This window comes from Sinocyclocheilus rhinocerous, unplaced genomic scaffold, assembly GCF_001515625.1.
Source record: "Sinocyclocheilus rhinocerous isolate Xijiao unplaced genomic scaffold, SAMN03320098_v1.1 scaffold738, whole genome shotgun sequence".
Lineage (NCBI taxonomy): Eukaryota > Metazoa > Chordata > Actinopteri > Cypriniformes > Cyprinidae > Sinocyclocheilus > Sinocyclocheilus rhinocerous.
Genome location: NW_015633949.1, coordinates 620,638 through 635,350, shown reverse-complemented (window position 1 = coordinate 635,350; position 14,713 = coordinate 620,638). Strand labels below are relative to the sequence as shown.

Sequence of the window (14,713 nt, the reverse complement as noted above, 5' to 3'; positions counted from 1 at the left end):
GCATGCAAAGTTTGCATTTGGAGCGCTCAACAACGCCATTAGATCAGTGGGCTCTGTCGGTGCTTTGGCAAGGTAAAACTTTTTTTTGCCATGCAATAAAGCTAAGTTCAAAGGCCAATTTAAAATATTGGTACAGTAAATAAAGTGCACAAAATCAATATTTTGTTTAGCACATTTGTCCAAATATTTGTGGCAGATTTATCCAAAAGAAGTGGAGAGATTAAAGGTGAAGAAACTGCATTACATTGACCAATATATCAATAGTCAAGATTTGTATGATGATGCAGTCATTTTATGTAAATAGAAATGCTAACGATAACTTTCTATGCTGACATTCTCCTTCAACTGTTAGTCTCTTAAAAACTGCTGCATGGAGACTCTCAGTCTCATTGAGGTACAGAGGACCGGAGGGAGAACCAGGAAGAGCAGGATGGTCATCAAACAATCCCTGGAAGAAGTGGAACTGAAAGATGACGTCAAACCAGATGAATTTAACACAAAGAGCGCAAAACTGAACCATACAGACACACTACCACAAAATAATACAAAAGAGATGGCCTCCTTCTCGATGCTAACTGTTACACAATCTCTCAGTTCAGCAAAGGACTCTAAGGAGCCTGGAGACAGTGCTAAAGACAAGACAAAGACAATTGAGAAGCAATTTCTACAGCATAATGTGACTGAAAGACTTAAATACCACATAGACAAAAAAACACATAAGAAAACTATAAAAGAAGGTAAGAGCCATCACATTAAGACTGACACAAAGGAGCAGATGTCTGGATCTGAATGCGTGGAGCTTGGACAGTGTGGAGTCCCAGACTCAAAGTCTCCTCACATAAGAGGGCCGCTGAGGGGTGAGAGGATACCCATACCACATACAGATGAGGCTGTGTGGGCAGCAGGCGCTCTGGGATTCCTCTTGGTGCTCCCCACCCTGTCTGTGCTCCATACACGCCTCTATCGCCACTGTCGATCTTCAGCCAGTCTCTACTGGCACGACAACCAGCAAGACTATGAGAATGTGGGTGGTGAGTACACACTACCAAGTTCTTCATGTTGCACAAACCATTTATTCTGTTACTTTCCCAAAGATTTAGACTTATGAGAGGTGACGTGTGTTTTCCAGACATTATCCGGAGGAGGCTTAGGATGGTTGGCCGGAGGAAGAGGAGGAGCAGCCAGAGCAGGAGACAGATATCTGCACTGCTGTCTAACTCCAGCAATGGTGAGATCTCTGACTAATGGACAAGACTGGTGAACACTAGAAATCTTACAAACTCTGTTGGAATATCTGCCCAATCTTGTGGCACTCATGAAGTAAATATGGACCTTTTTATGAAGCTAAGGATAACTTTTGTCCACATTCAAGACAATACTTCAAAAAGACAATTTCTCTCTGGTATTTCATATAGTGACAATTAAGTGATAAAGGTTAATTTTATTTCTACAGACAGTTTTCTCCCATTCAGTTTTAACTTTTACACATTGTGTATCTTGAGTGTTGTGTTGTCTATTATTGTTGTTAGCATACTGGTAAATTAAAGTCGCAATGAAATGGAAGTAGCGAAAGATCATTTCTTTCGGATTGTGACGTACATCAAAGTGTAACGGATTACCAAAAAAGACAAATGTAGGGCAGGGACTTGATTCTATCCATCAGTTGTTCATTAGATTTTGATATATGGGTATTGCGTTCAAAAGTGAAGGCAGAAAGACATATTTCAATGAAACACATGTATGGATGATTTTAAAGGAATGTGGAATGTTTTGGTCACACTACAGCATTAGTTTCCTGCTTAGATGTTACTTTATCTGATGGTAGGATTTTAAAATGCTGACATTATTTACTCACCCTCATATTGTTCCAAACCTGTATGACTTTTTTTTCATCTGTGGAACACAAAAAATAGGCATTTTGAAGAATGTTGGAATCCAATCAGGTTTAGTGACCATTGACTTCCATTCCAAAGAGACATTTCTAAAAATATCTTATTTTATGTTCCACAAAAGAACGTCATACAGTTTTGCAATGACATAAGGGTGTTTTTGGGTGAACTATCTCTTTAACTGGGTCAGCAGGCATTTGTGATAAGTTCAAGAGGTCCTCGCTGCAGCCTGCTATAGTGGCCACGCCCTGAACTCTCGCTGTTGGCCGCGCGGCCGCGGAGGTATGCAGTTGATAGGGAGAGGTAGATATATATGGGTGGGACATCCTACCGAATGCAATGATTGGACGAACATTTTATGGTCCTCCTGAGACTTCCCCAGAAGATATATGTATACCCTACCTTTAATATATTTATTTAGCAAGGATGCATTACATTGGTCAAAAGTGACAGGAAAATAATTTATAATGTTACAACATCATGGTTTCCACAAAAATATTAGGCAGCACATCTGTTCTCAATATTGGTAATGTTTCTTGAGCACTAAAACTAAATATTAGAATGATTTCTGAAGGATCACGCAACACTGAAGACTGGAGTAATGACTGCTGAAAATTCAGCTTTTCCATCACAGGAATAAATTACATTTTAAAATATACTGAAATAGTAAACAGTTATTTTCAATTGTAATAATATTTCACAATATTAGTTTTTACTGTATTTTTGATCAAGTAAATGCAGCCTTGGTGACCATAAGAGATGGCTTTAAAAAACTTTTTTTAAATTTTTTTTATTATTTTAATGACTACAATCTTTTGAGCAGTAGTGTAAATATCCTTTACTCTTCTGTTTATTAGGTTCTAAATATTGGGTGGTTCAGACACTGGAGTCAAAGAGCTATTATGGCTACATTCTATGAGTTTGGATTTCCATAAACAGTAAAACAAATAGATTCTGCTGTTCATATGTGAACATGAAAAGACCTATTTTTTCACAGGAGACTACTATTTCAGGTGTAGTCAAGTGTAAAAAATGTAAGTGTAAAAATTGCTAAATTTGACAATTTCCTTCCAGAAAACAAGTTTATCAGATAACGCTCATTTCAGACATTTACAGAGAACTAACATTCCCCCCCTTTTTTTGTTTGTGGTTATGATGAGAAAAGAAATGTGATGGATCCTGGATTTCCAAGGAAAATTCATAAGGATTGGCCCAGCATTGTTGGGAAAGTGGATGCAGCTTTTGAACTCGATGGTAATGGACTGTATAATTATTTTCTCTGTAAAACATTTTTTCCCTGGAATTATATGCATGCTTTTTCTCAACAGGACATGTTCACCTCTTCTGCAGATCAAAGGTATTTATCTTCAGCCATCTGAAAAGACGTTTGCTACACATTATGAACACTAATGCTTGGTTTGGCTGCTAAGAGTTGATAAATGAGAAGAACTGTTCACAAGAAGTACAGGAAGGAAATGTGTGATTGACTACTGTACCTCATATCACATGTTAAATAAGTTTCGTTGTACAGTATCAGGAGTTATTTGAATCTTTCATGTGTTTACAGAATCGTCAGTGAATGAATGCATTTCCTCAAATTATAGATATTCAGTATCTTTGAAAACAACCATTTCATATTTGTGATTGCATTATGCTTTAAAAATTAAATGCACATACAAGCAGCATGCTTTTAAAATAATTTTGAACATCAAGCATCAAACATTTTGATCATTATTAATAAACTACAGTTTAATAAATAACTTAGTTAAAAATAAAGATTTCAGTTTTTTTTTTCCATGTAATGCAATAGAAAAAAACACTTGGTTCCCCAAAGAACCAAAATAAAATAAAATAAAGGAATCTTTATATTTAAGAGTATATGTGAGATTATTAGCAAAACAATACTAATTTTCACTTCACTTTTAGTTCATGGGTGTCTAAAGTATTATGTTGCTATTTAATTTTATTATTTGCATTTCAATTTACACCTAACATTTGACACCTAAATGTACATTGAGAGAAATACATTGATGCAGTGCTGGCCTGAAAGTCATGAGAAAAAAGGGCAAAAAGAACAACTTATGTAAAAGCACTAAGATTGGCATCTCTGATATATGATCTGATCTGATATGACTTGACCTAAATAGTTTGGATTAGCTATCAAAATAACAGCGTATATGAGTACAGAGAATGTTAAACTGCTAGGAAAAATTATTTATTGTTGCCTCCAGTGCTTACAGGACCTTGCTTGCCCTTATTTCATCCCCATTTTACCTCACAAGCCACAATACATATCATATATAAGTGCATTCAATTGGTTTACCAAAACATGTTGAGTAACAGTATATAAGATCATTAATTTGTGCTCACCATGTATTTATTTGATTAAAAATACAGTAAAAACAGTAATGTTGGGAAATAATATTACAATTTAAAATAACTTTTGTATTTTAAAATATTTTAAAATGTAATTTATTCCTGTGGTGGCAAAGCTGAATTTTCAGCAGCTATTACTTCATTCTTCAATGTCAGATGATCTTTTAGAAATCATTCTAATGATGCTGATTTGCTGCTCAAGACTCGTCGTATTATTATCAAAGGAAATGTATAGCTGTTAAAGGAAAATGAGACTAAGGTGTTTAGTCAAGCTGGGCATATGCAATTGCTGCAGGTCTATTCCAAATAAATATGCCATAGCTGGACATAGTAACACAGAATCAATTAAAACATATTAAATAATTCAAAAAATATTAAATCAAATATTGATTTATTAAAATACATCATATAATAAACCATCTAAAGGACAGAAAACAACAACGTTCATCTTCTCTATCCATAATGTAAAGGAAGAATACCACCTAGAGGCTGTACAAAGGAAATCATCTCTCTTGAAAATGTTCACAGAAATGTAGTCACATGGTGCAGTTGATGGAAAACGTCCATTTAAAGAAATAAAATGACAATGAATTCATTAACAGCTGTTGCAATGGAGCAACTGAACTGACACTTTCACATATGTAGTCAAAAATGACAGTTTAGTCTTAAAATTATTTTCTTGTTTGTTTTGAAGAGTGCTTAATCTGGGCCTGTATATGAACATCTTTAATGTATGAATATAATTATTGGGCTAATATGGTGTATATGTACAATATCTCACATTCTGGATGTAAAACAGAAAGCAGCTATTCAGAATGGGTCCTCAGCTGAATAGATCTGTTTTATCGCTCTCAGTAGCACACATGGCTTGTTATGTCCCTGAAATGGTGGCAAGCAGCTCGGCTCGTCCCCAGCGTCATTACTCATCATAGTGCAGGGATGACAGGAATTTGTCTACATCCAAGTCTTCAGGAAAGGAGTCCAGCAGCTTCTTCTGTTTCTGAAAAATAAATATGAATTCAGCCGAACAATGTCAACATATCAGATGATGCATACTGAGGTACACAAATAGACAAAAATGAGTCAGACTTCTCTAATTGGCTGGGCTACCGTGAGCTGACCTGCGGTCTACTGCCTACTGTTATCTACCCAGAACACATACTAAATTAATGGTATAGGTACACAAGTGGAATAAATAACTGGTCTGAGTGAGATGCTTATTCTTTTTTTTTTTTTTGGTAATTACATTAAGCCACTTGCACATGACTCAAGTGACTTGATTCAGATTTTAGCATTATATATACTGTATAGTAACCTATTTAGTACTACTTCGTATTAATAGGGAGTAGTTTGTTATATATTAATATTTATTAAATTAAAATAGAAATAAATTGATTAAAATATATATATAAAACAATTCTAAAAACATTGTTATAAATATATAATAAAAAAAAAATGGCAATATTATGAATATTTGTTTATACAAACATATATACATGTATACAATTATTTATTAGGGCTGTCAAACAATTAATCGTATCCAAAATAAAAGTGTGTTTACATAATACGTGTGTGTACTGTGTATATTTATTATGTATATATAAATACATACACATACATGTATATATTTAAAAATAGGCTAAGATATGTTACTAGGTTAAGGTGCAGTCAATCTTTACAGTTTTTAACAAATAACCAATAAAATATCAGCTCACCTTTGATTTCTTTTTACTGCTTGAGGAGCTGGAAAGCTGTAGCTCTTTCTTTGCAGGAGGGCTCGGTTCAATTTGCTTTCGTTTCTTTCCTTTAGGAATGGCAGATTTCCCAGCACTGGCCTCCTCTTGACGCAAACTGTCTTTCAGAGGACCTCCTGTCCTGGCGGCGCGTGACAGGATCATGAGAGTGTGGGCGGCCATGTTGATGCTGTTCTCACTCCCCGCCTCGCTGGCAGGACTGCAGGAGGGGATATCAGGGGTGGTGGGAGGGGGGAGATGCCTCGGTGTGCTTTCACCCTCCCTCCTGAGCCTTTGTTGGGACGGGGTTCTCAATCCATCCGTCAGCTCCTCCTGTGCACATCCTGGTTCAGGTGTTCTCGGGAGTGGGAGGTCTGGACATCCGGCCACCCGTCTCTTCGGTGGAGTGGCCACAGGAGCCTGGCCTTGTATGTCCTGAAGCATCTCAACGGCCTGTTTAGTCAGAGGGCTCGTCTTGCATAAAGTTTTACTGGACATGCTCGATACGGGTACAGTAGATTTTGCTGTAGAAGGTGCGAGATCCTCAGTGGGGCGTGCGGATGTCTGACGCTGACAGCTCTCCAGCTCATTTTCTTTATTTGCAGTGACGCCTGGAGAGTTCTGTAAGGAAGTCTTTCCTGAGGATCTTTCTGCTGGTTTTAACTCCTTCTTTTCAGAGGCTTCTTCTTGTGAGCCGTCCTTTGTGTTGCCTGCTGGTTTCTGCTTTGGCCCTGGAGCAGATGATTTTGGAACAACTCCGCCGTCTTCTTTCTGTGATGCTTGTGATTTTTTCAGTGATTCTGGTCTAATGAGAGCCTCTGGCTCAATGGCAGCTTTGTTGGAAGACTTGGTACTTGATACAACAATTAGATCTAGCCCCTTTTCATTCATTTTGCATTTTGGGGCTTCTTTTTGTTGATGAAATATGGTGACTTTTTCAGAGTCCTTAATACCCGGTTTGGGATTTATTTCTGGCAGCCTAACGGTTTCTATTCTTCTTCTGCAAGTGTCAGAAACTAAAGGCTGTTTCGGTTCAGTCTGTGTGATTTCTTTCTGAACCTGCTGAGCTGAGGAAGTAACAGCAGAGGACGTGAGTGTGCTTGTCTGTAAAGAATTCTGGCCAGCTGAAGTGGTTTCAGGTGTGACATCAAAGCAAAGTATCCGTCGATGGCTGGGGCTTGTTGCCCTCACACTCTTTTGTTGCTCAGAGGCCTGGGGAAGCACTTGACCAGACCCAGATGTGCTAGTTTTGCCTGAAAATCAGTAAACAAATCATTATAGCAACACATAATCCACAAACATGCGTTACAAAAACTGTAACCTTTAGATTAAAAAAAAAAAGTTACTAAAGAACGTTAATTAATTTCAAATCATGCTAAAGATAGGAGGAAGTGAAAAAAAAGTCTAATTTAAGGCAAGGCAAGTTTATTTATATAGCACATTTCATACACAATGGTAATTCAAAGTGCTTTACATAAAAGAAAAGAAAATAATAATAATTTTTTTAAAATTATAATAATCACAACAACAAAACAAGGAATTTAAAAACTTTGAAAATGATTTAAAAATTGATTTAAGGTTTAAAATTTTTGAGTCTGCATTTAAATGTGACTAATGTTTTAGCACATCTGATTCTCTTCTGGAAGCTGCGGGCGGCATAATAACTAAAAGCGGACTCCCCTTGTTTTGTGTGAACCCTTGGTATTTTTTTTAGCAACGTCATATGACAAATATGTCAATTTGAACACCTTGGTGAGTGACGTGACATGTGGCCAAGTATGGTGACCCATACTTGGAATTAGTCCCATCCAAAGTGCACACACACAGCAGTGAACACACACACACCCGGAGCAGTGGGCAGCCATTTTTTGCTGCAGCGCCCGGGGAGCAGTAGGGGGTTGAGCCTTGCTCAAGGGCACCTCAGTCGTCGTATTGAAGGTGGGAGAGAGTGCTGTACATTCACTCCCCCCACCTACAATCCCTGCCGGTACGAGACTCGAACCCGCAACCTTTGGGTTATGAGTCCGACTCTCTAACCATTAGGCCACGACTTTCCCCTCTCTAACCATTAGGCCACCTTGATTTTTAGTTGTTAGACCCCTAGAGTCAAGGTATGCATTCACCTTGAGAACTTCATCTTTGTTTCCAAATGCAATGACTTCAGTTTTTTGGCAGCCTAGATTAGAATTCCTAGATTTAGGAATCTAGTTAAAACTTAAATCTCAGGAAAAACATTAACTGACATTTTGAAAAGTGAAAATGATGTGACGTGTAGCCAAGTATGGTGTCCCATTCTCAGAATTTGTGCTCTGCATTTAACCCATCCAAGTGCACACACACAGCAGTGAGTAGTGAACAAACACACACACACACACTGTGAACACACACCCGGAGCAGTGGGCAGCCATTTTTGCTGCGGCACTCGGGGAGCAGTTGGGGGTTCAGTGCCTTGCTCAAGAGCACCTCAGTTATGATATTGAAGGTGGAAGAGAGCGCTGGTCATTCACTCCTCCACCTACAATCTCTGCCGGTACCGAGACTCGAACCCGCAACCTTTGGATTACAAGTCCGACTCTATAACCATTAGGCCATGACTAACCCCAAATGTATATAAAAAGGTAATTCTAATACAATTACCTTTTCAAAAACAAAATCATAATTAATTTTTTTTAAATTATATATATATATATATATATATATTTAACATGACTTATATGTGTGTGTGTGTGTGTGTGTGAGTGTGTGTATGTATATATTTAAGTACAATAAATGCATTAAGTATATAAATGATTTAAAATTAAATAAATGTAAACTTACCAATTCTGAAAACATCTGTGCAGCAGAATATTTTATATAATAAAGATATAATTACATAAATTAAATAAATGAAAGAAAAAAAACATGTAAATGAAAAATGTCTTACCCATGTCCGTGTTTTCCTTGGGTGCCAATTTATGTTGAGAAATAACTTTGACAGGCTGCCTTACAGTTGCTGAACATGGCAAAGTCAACATCTGTACAAAAAAAGTAGTAATCATAAATTTAATAAAACTATTAATCTGTCGAAAGACTTCGACAAAACCTGTATGCTTTAAAGTTACTAACCTGATTGGGAAGGACTGTGAGTTTTCCAGTATTCTGCCCCATCACAGACACTGGAAGCATCACATTTTGTAACATGGGTTGAACTGGGGAGGATATAATGATTGTGGAGCCTAAAAGAAATAAATAATAATAATTGGAATTTCAAACACGCAGCCTTAATCCTGAGGATGACAAAGTCTGCAAATGAGTACCTCAACATAAACAGAGAAACATATCACCCAAATCAAAGTATAAAGTGTCTTATATAATCACACTAACTCTTCACTCACCAGGCGAATAGGTCTGAGAGACATTTGCTCCCATGGACACCACAGTCCTCTGGCGAGGTGGAGTCACTACCATATGCGGCATTGAAGACACGGTCCCTTGAGGCACATTACTTGGAAGCAGCACAACATTTGACCGCTGCTCAGCAGCAGCCGGTTCGGTTACAATGATATAGCTGCTTGAAGGCCCAAAGCTAGGATTAGCTTGCAACAGCTGAATGAAGCCGGTTTCCTGACCTGCGGGACGTCCCAGCGCAGGCTGTCCGCAACTCTGCGTGCTCCTTGTAGGTGTTCTGAATGATCCGACACCCTCCGCCCCCTGTAAGCAGCTCACAGCCTGAGCCGTTTCCTCTAGTGTTATGACCGCAGAGGTTGCAGGCAATGTCTTGGAAGGCGATTTGGCAGGGGAGGACAGGAAGATGGTGGGGATGTGGTCACTGGTGATGCTGGAAACTGCCTGGTTCAATGCCACATCAGCTGAGACCTCGTCCTGCTCATCACTGATGATGATTTTCAGAGACACAATCTTACTGGGATCAGGCTCCCTGGCCGGAGCTTCAGAAATGCACGGCGTAGTGGCGGTAGATGAAGCACCTGATGCAGGGAGATTGCTTCTGACAGTGTTGGACTGAGTTTGAATGCAGGAAGGAGTTAAAGGTGTTTTGTTTGAAGAGGGCAGAGAAGCCGTTTTGGCGGATGTGTCTGTGTCAGGTTGAGGCAAGCAAAGTGAGGGCACAGTCTCACTTTGAATGGATAAAGAGGTTCCCATATCATCATTCTGTCCCGTGGTAATTCCTGTTACTCTCCCAGGCTCATTCACAGATGCATTATTTGAGGTCTCAGTAGTGGATGTGGTTTGCGATGTTGAAATTGGAACTTGACTGCTTTTATTATCATTTAATGTTTCGTTTGCATGCAAGCTCTCCAGAGGAACTAGCTGAATATTTACGCTCTCAGAGGTTTCATTTTCTGGTTCATCTATCTCCATGCCAACTCCTTCCTCTGTCAAAGAAGAGCTTGATACAATTTGGTCAGGTGGACGCGAATCCGCTTTATTGTTCAAACTTGGAGAAGTTGAAGTGGCACTTCTGGATTGTTTATTACTGGATAAAACTCTAGTCCTGACTATCCCTCTTTTGGAGTTTGTGGATCCTCGTCCAGTTTGTTTGGTTACAATACGTGGCTGTGGAGCTGTGGAAGCAGACTTTGTTGCATTACGAAGGCTGGAAGATTTCGTTTTGGTTTTTGACTCAGACTGGGTGCTTATATTTGGTGCACTACTTTCTCCTCCTGATGTGGAATTCTCCTGTCCAGTGGCTTAAAATAATGAATAAAATCATACAACAGTTTATATATTGTCTCTACACTAAAACGTTTGGGGTCAGTAAGTCTTTTTTAAAAGAAAGTCATACTTGTATTAAGCAAGGATGAAATAAATTGATCAAGAGTGGCAGTGAAGACATTTAAAATGTCACAAAAGTCTTCTATTTCAAATAAAAACTGTTCTTTTGAACTTTCTATTCATCAAAGAATTTTGAAACAAATGTATCACAGTTTCCCCAAAACAACTGTTATGAACAATGTTTTCAACATTGAAAATAATATGAAATGTTTCTTGAGCATCAAATCCACATATTACAATGATTTCTGAGGGTCATGTCACACTGAAGACTGAAGTAATGGCTGCTGAAAATTTGCCATAACAGAAATAATTTTATACAATTTTGATACATTTTTAATTCATTTTTAAATATTTTAAAATAGAAAATAGGCTATTTTAAATTGTAAAAGTATTTCATAATATTATTTTTTTACTGTTTTTTTTATCAAATAAATGCAGCTATGGAGATCATAGGAAAGTTCTTTAAAAACATTTAAAAACAAAACTTTTTAACCATAGTGCATATAATAAAATGTATACACAGGAAATTACCTGTGCTGCTTTACAACATAAAGCCGATCCATCTTACCTGTTTCAGAGGCGCTGTCTACATGCCCAGTCTCATCACTCTCTTGTGCACTAGTACTAGTACTGAAGCTCCCATCAGCCTGTTCACTGCATTCAGCCGTATTACTTTTCCCTTCAAAAGAGATGAAAGGTTATCAGTGAGACCTTTCTGAATAATAAAAAAATCAGTTTGGCTTTTATAACAGAATCTGATTTTCTGTTTAATCAATTGCTCAAACCTACCATAGTCGAAGAGGTCAAAGAGTGCCTGAAATGCTGGGTCTGACTCTGTCTGTGCCAATATGTCTTGGATTGCATCATCTGTCATATGAATTTCCCCCTAAAACAATTTTTTGCAGGTTAAGGCTTGATATGGCTGTCAAGATATAAAAAATAGTAAAAGATGTGCATTCACACACCTGGAGGCCCAGGATTTCATCAATCGACTGCTCTTGTTCAACAGCACTGCAGGTATTATCACTGTTATTAAAGTGATATTACAACATGTGTTTAGTAAGATCTCAATGTAATTTTTTTGTTATTTGAAGTTGTTTCTTGCCCATTTTTTTAGCATTTACCTTGCCAAGATTTTGTTGATATTTTCAGCAAGTTTTTCTTGCAAGAATCTATCATTGAGAATTTTTTCTCTGGCGTTTTCTATAACTATTTGCTGTTAAAAAAGAAACATATGATCTTCAATTAAGCAGAAGTAAATAGAAACTCCTTGAAAACATTTTAAAAAACCCTTAATGAATCAGCCTGACTCACAGATAAGTTCTCCGTCACAGTTTCTTCATTTTGAGATTCCACGACGAGTGTGCTGGACACTACGGTGGCCCTGTTTGTCCCGATGGCACACAATTGACCACCTCCTCTCCGCCTCGGCGAGTCACTGCAGCAGAAAACAGAGTTTTGCTTTAAAATAAATTATTGTTACAGATTGATCTGGAAAAGGCAGAAAGAGCGAAACTGTAACATACTTCTGGTGTCATCACCACTTTCATCTTACCATTTCCTGCGGGCTGGAGACAAAGGACCTGGATTCAGTCTATTATCAGGGACCAGTATCTGCAATGGTGACTCCCCTATAAAGATGTAAGATAGCAAAATGTAAAGAGTGTACTTACAAATCTCATACAAATGTGCGATTTAAACATGTTTTTCAGGACTCACCTGGCTGACTAAGGCAGAGAGTGGAAGGTCTGGTATGCTGGGAAGTGTAAGACACTGGGGTGGAATGTCCCAGCATGCCTTGAGGGGTGGACAAAGTGCTGGGGACACACTGGAGTGCTGGAGTCAAGGGCGGGTGCCCAGTGATGGGAGACTGTGATGCCAACAAGGGTCTCTGCTGACGTCTCATATTTTGAATGCTATTCATAGTGCGAACTTAATGACAGAAAAAATAAATAAATAAATTACACTACTGTTCAAATGTTTTGGGGTCTGTAAGTTTTTTTAAAGAAATTAATAATCAGTAAAGTCAGTTATAATGATACAAAAGTTTTCTATTTCAAATAAATTCTCTACTTCTGAACTTTCTATTCATCAAAGAATAAAAAATTTTTTTAAAACATGGTTTCCACAAAAACATTCAATCACAAATAAATCTAGCATTGCAATCACAATAAAAAAAAAAAGATAAATGCTCATTTTAAATTGTATATTTCATTTTTTCATCAAATAAATACAGCCTTGGTGACAATAAACAATAATCTTACTGACCCCAAACATTTGAACAGTAGTGTATGTTAAATGTGCATGTATTTTTACATTTAATGCCATATGTATATATTATATTTATACTTATATCTATTATATTTGGTTAATTTCAATAATTCCAACTTCCAAGTCATCAAGAAAACAATTTCTCTCAAACATTTACATTACATTTACATTTAGCAGACGCTTTTATCCAAAGCAACTTACAAATGAGGACAATGGAAGCAATCAAAATCAACAAAAGAGCAATAATATGCAAGTGCTATAACAAGTCTCAGTTAGCTTAATGCAGTGCACGTAGCAAGTTTTTTTTTTTTTATCATATAATAAATAAAAAGAAAACCGATAGAATAGAAAAAGAATAGAGCAAGCTAGTGTTAGAGGCCTTTTTCGCTTTTGTTAATTAGAAGTCAGAAAGTCAGAATTATAATTGTATAATAAATAAAAAGAAAACAAACAGATAGAATGAAATGTTCAAACAAAGAGTAAAACTCACGTCGCTGATTCAGTTGCACTGCAGGAGAATTCTGCAGAGACCTGTGGACAATACCGGAAGATTTTAATAAAAAGACATTAAAAAATGTAAACATTCAGTGTGACGATGTAAACAAATATTAATTCACTTGATTTGGTTGAGTGTGAAGTCAAGCTTTTTCCATAATGATGTCATCACAGCTGGGATTTGATTTTCTTGACTTGTTTCTGCAGAAGAAATGAAATAAACATGTTAAAGCGGAAACAGATTCACAGTGTATATCAAAACATTTCATTTACTTTTAAGGGCACTCACCTTTTGCTTTAACAGCAACATATTCATTTAAAATCGTGATCAGGTTTTTTCCAAAAAGAGACTGGAAAAGAAGAAAAATCAACAATAGCAAAATTGTTATTTAGTAAACATATCTTTTTAACACACACCAGTAATTTATTGATGTTTACCACCCTGTTATCAATCATGAACTTGACACATACAAACACACAGGCAGGGATGACCCCGTCCTCTGAGCTGTGCTCGGCATATTCCTTCAGGTTTGGACTCTCATAGATGAAGGCTCGGCTTGTGGCAGTGAGCCCTTCTTGCTGCAGGTAGCCTAAAAGTTGAAAGTGAATGATACATAATTTCACATTTAAATATCTTCATTTGAGAATAGCAGACTAAAATTCTGTTATCGATCATCTCAGCAGTTTGACACATCACAGCCTCGCACTGCCTGAGCTCAGAACGACACAATTTTCTCAGTTTCGTAATGGTCTAAATATTTACAACTACCCAGCAGTTCTGGAGACAAATCACATAATTACACATACTGTAATTAGGAACGGAGTATTAGCTCGCTAGCTTCTCCTAGAGAGGGACAGATCAAGAGTGACCTTACCCAGCACAAGTCTGGCGACATCAGACGGGAGCAACATATTTAGACGTTATCTTGTGCCACCAAATCGTCTGCATTTGAAGTATGTGTATTAAAGTTTAATTTAGTCCATAATATGATAATACGGTTGAAATATTGCAGGTTGTTTAACCCTCTTACCCATCCCGACTACGAAAAGGCGCGGAAATTCGCCTCCTCTGACCCGGATATTGTTTAGGTCCTATTCGAGAGGAAACAAAGGGAAATGTAGTTTTTTTTTTCTTATTGAGCTGACAGTCCGCAGATCTCTTTAATGTTTTAAGCG

At 37.4% G+C, this 14,713-nt stretch overlaps 2 protein-coding genes across 3 annotated transcripts in view; one reads left to right on the top strand and one right to left on the bottom strand.

The window, feature by feature from the left end:
* LOC107744806 (uncharacterized) overlaps positions 1–1,245 on the top strand; it is a 13,213-nt gene extending 11,968 nt beyond the window's left edge. The window contains exons 7-9 of the mRNA XM_016558631.1: positions 197–226; positions 353–1,031; positions 1,130–1,245. Of these exons, the coding sequence (XP_016414117.1) occupies positions 197–226; positions 353–1,031; positions 1,130–1,245 (825 nt within the window). The remainder of the gene's footprint in view (positions 1–196; positions 227–352; positions 1,032–1,129) is intronic.
* A 3,207-nt stretch (positions 1,246–4,452) lies between these two features.
* LOC107744791 (protein NPAT-like) lies at positions 4,453–14,638 on the bottom strand. 2 transcript variants are annotated; one of them, XM_016558612.1, is made up of 19 exons: positions 14,569–14,637; positions 14,413–14,480; positions 14,009–14,127; positions 13,827–13,887; positions 13,660–13,738; positions 13,533–13,573; positions 12,491–12,703; positions 12,327–12,402; positions 12,086–12,209; positions 11,896–11,987; positions 11,737–11,797; positions 11,561–11,657; positions 11,340–11,450; positions 9,373–10,686; positions 9,104–9,213; positions 8,922–9,012; positions 8,816–8,830; positions 5,981–7,251; positions 4,453–5,265 (listed from the first exon to the last, which is right to left on the bottom strand). In XM_016558612.1, the coding sequence occupies exons 2-19, from the start codon at positions 14,447–14,449 to the stop codon at positions 5,185–5,187; spliced, it is 3,993 nt and encodes a 1,330-aa protein (XP_016414098.1). In that variant the 5' UTR covers positions 14,450–14,480; positions 14,569–14,637; the 3' UTR covers positions 4,453–5,184. The 2 variants fall into 2 exon arrangements, with proteins under 2 accessions (XP_016414098.1, XP_016414099.1); XM_016558613.1 differs by lacking the exon at positions 8,816–8,830 and having other exon boundaries at positions 14,413–14,638.
* Between the last annotated feature and the right edge of the window lie 75 nt (positions 14,639–14,713).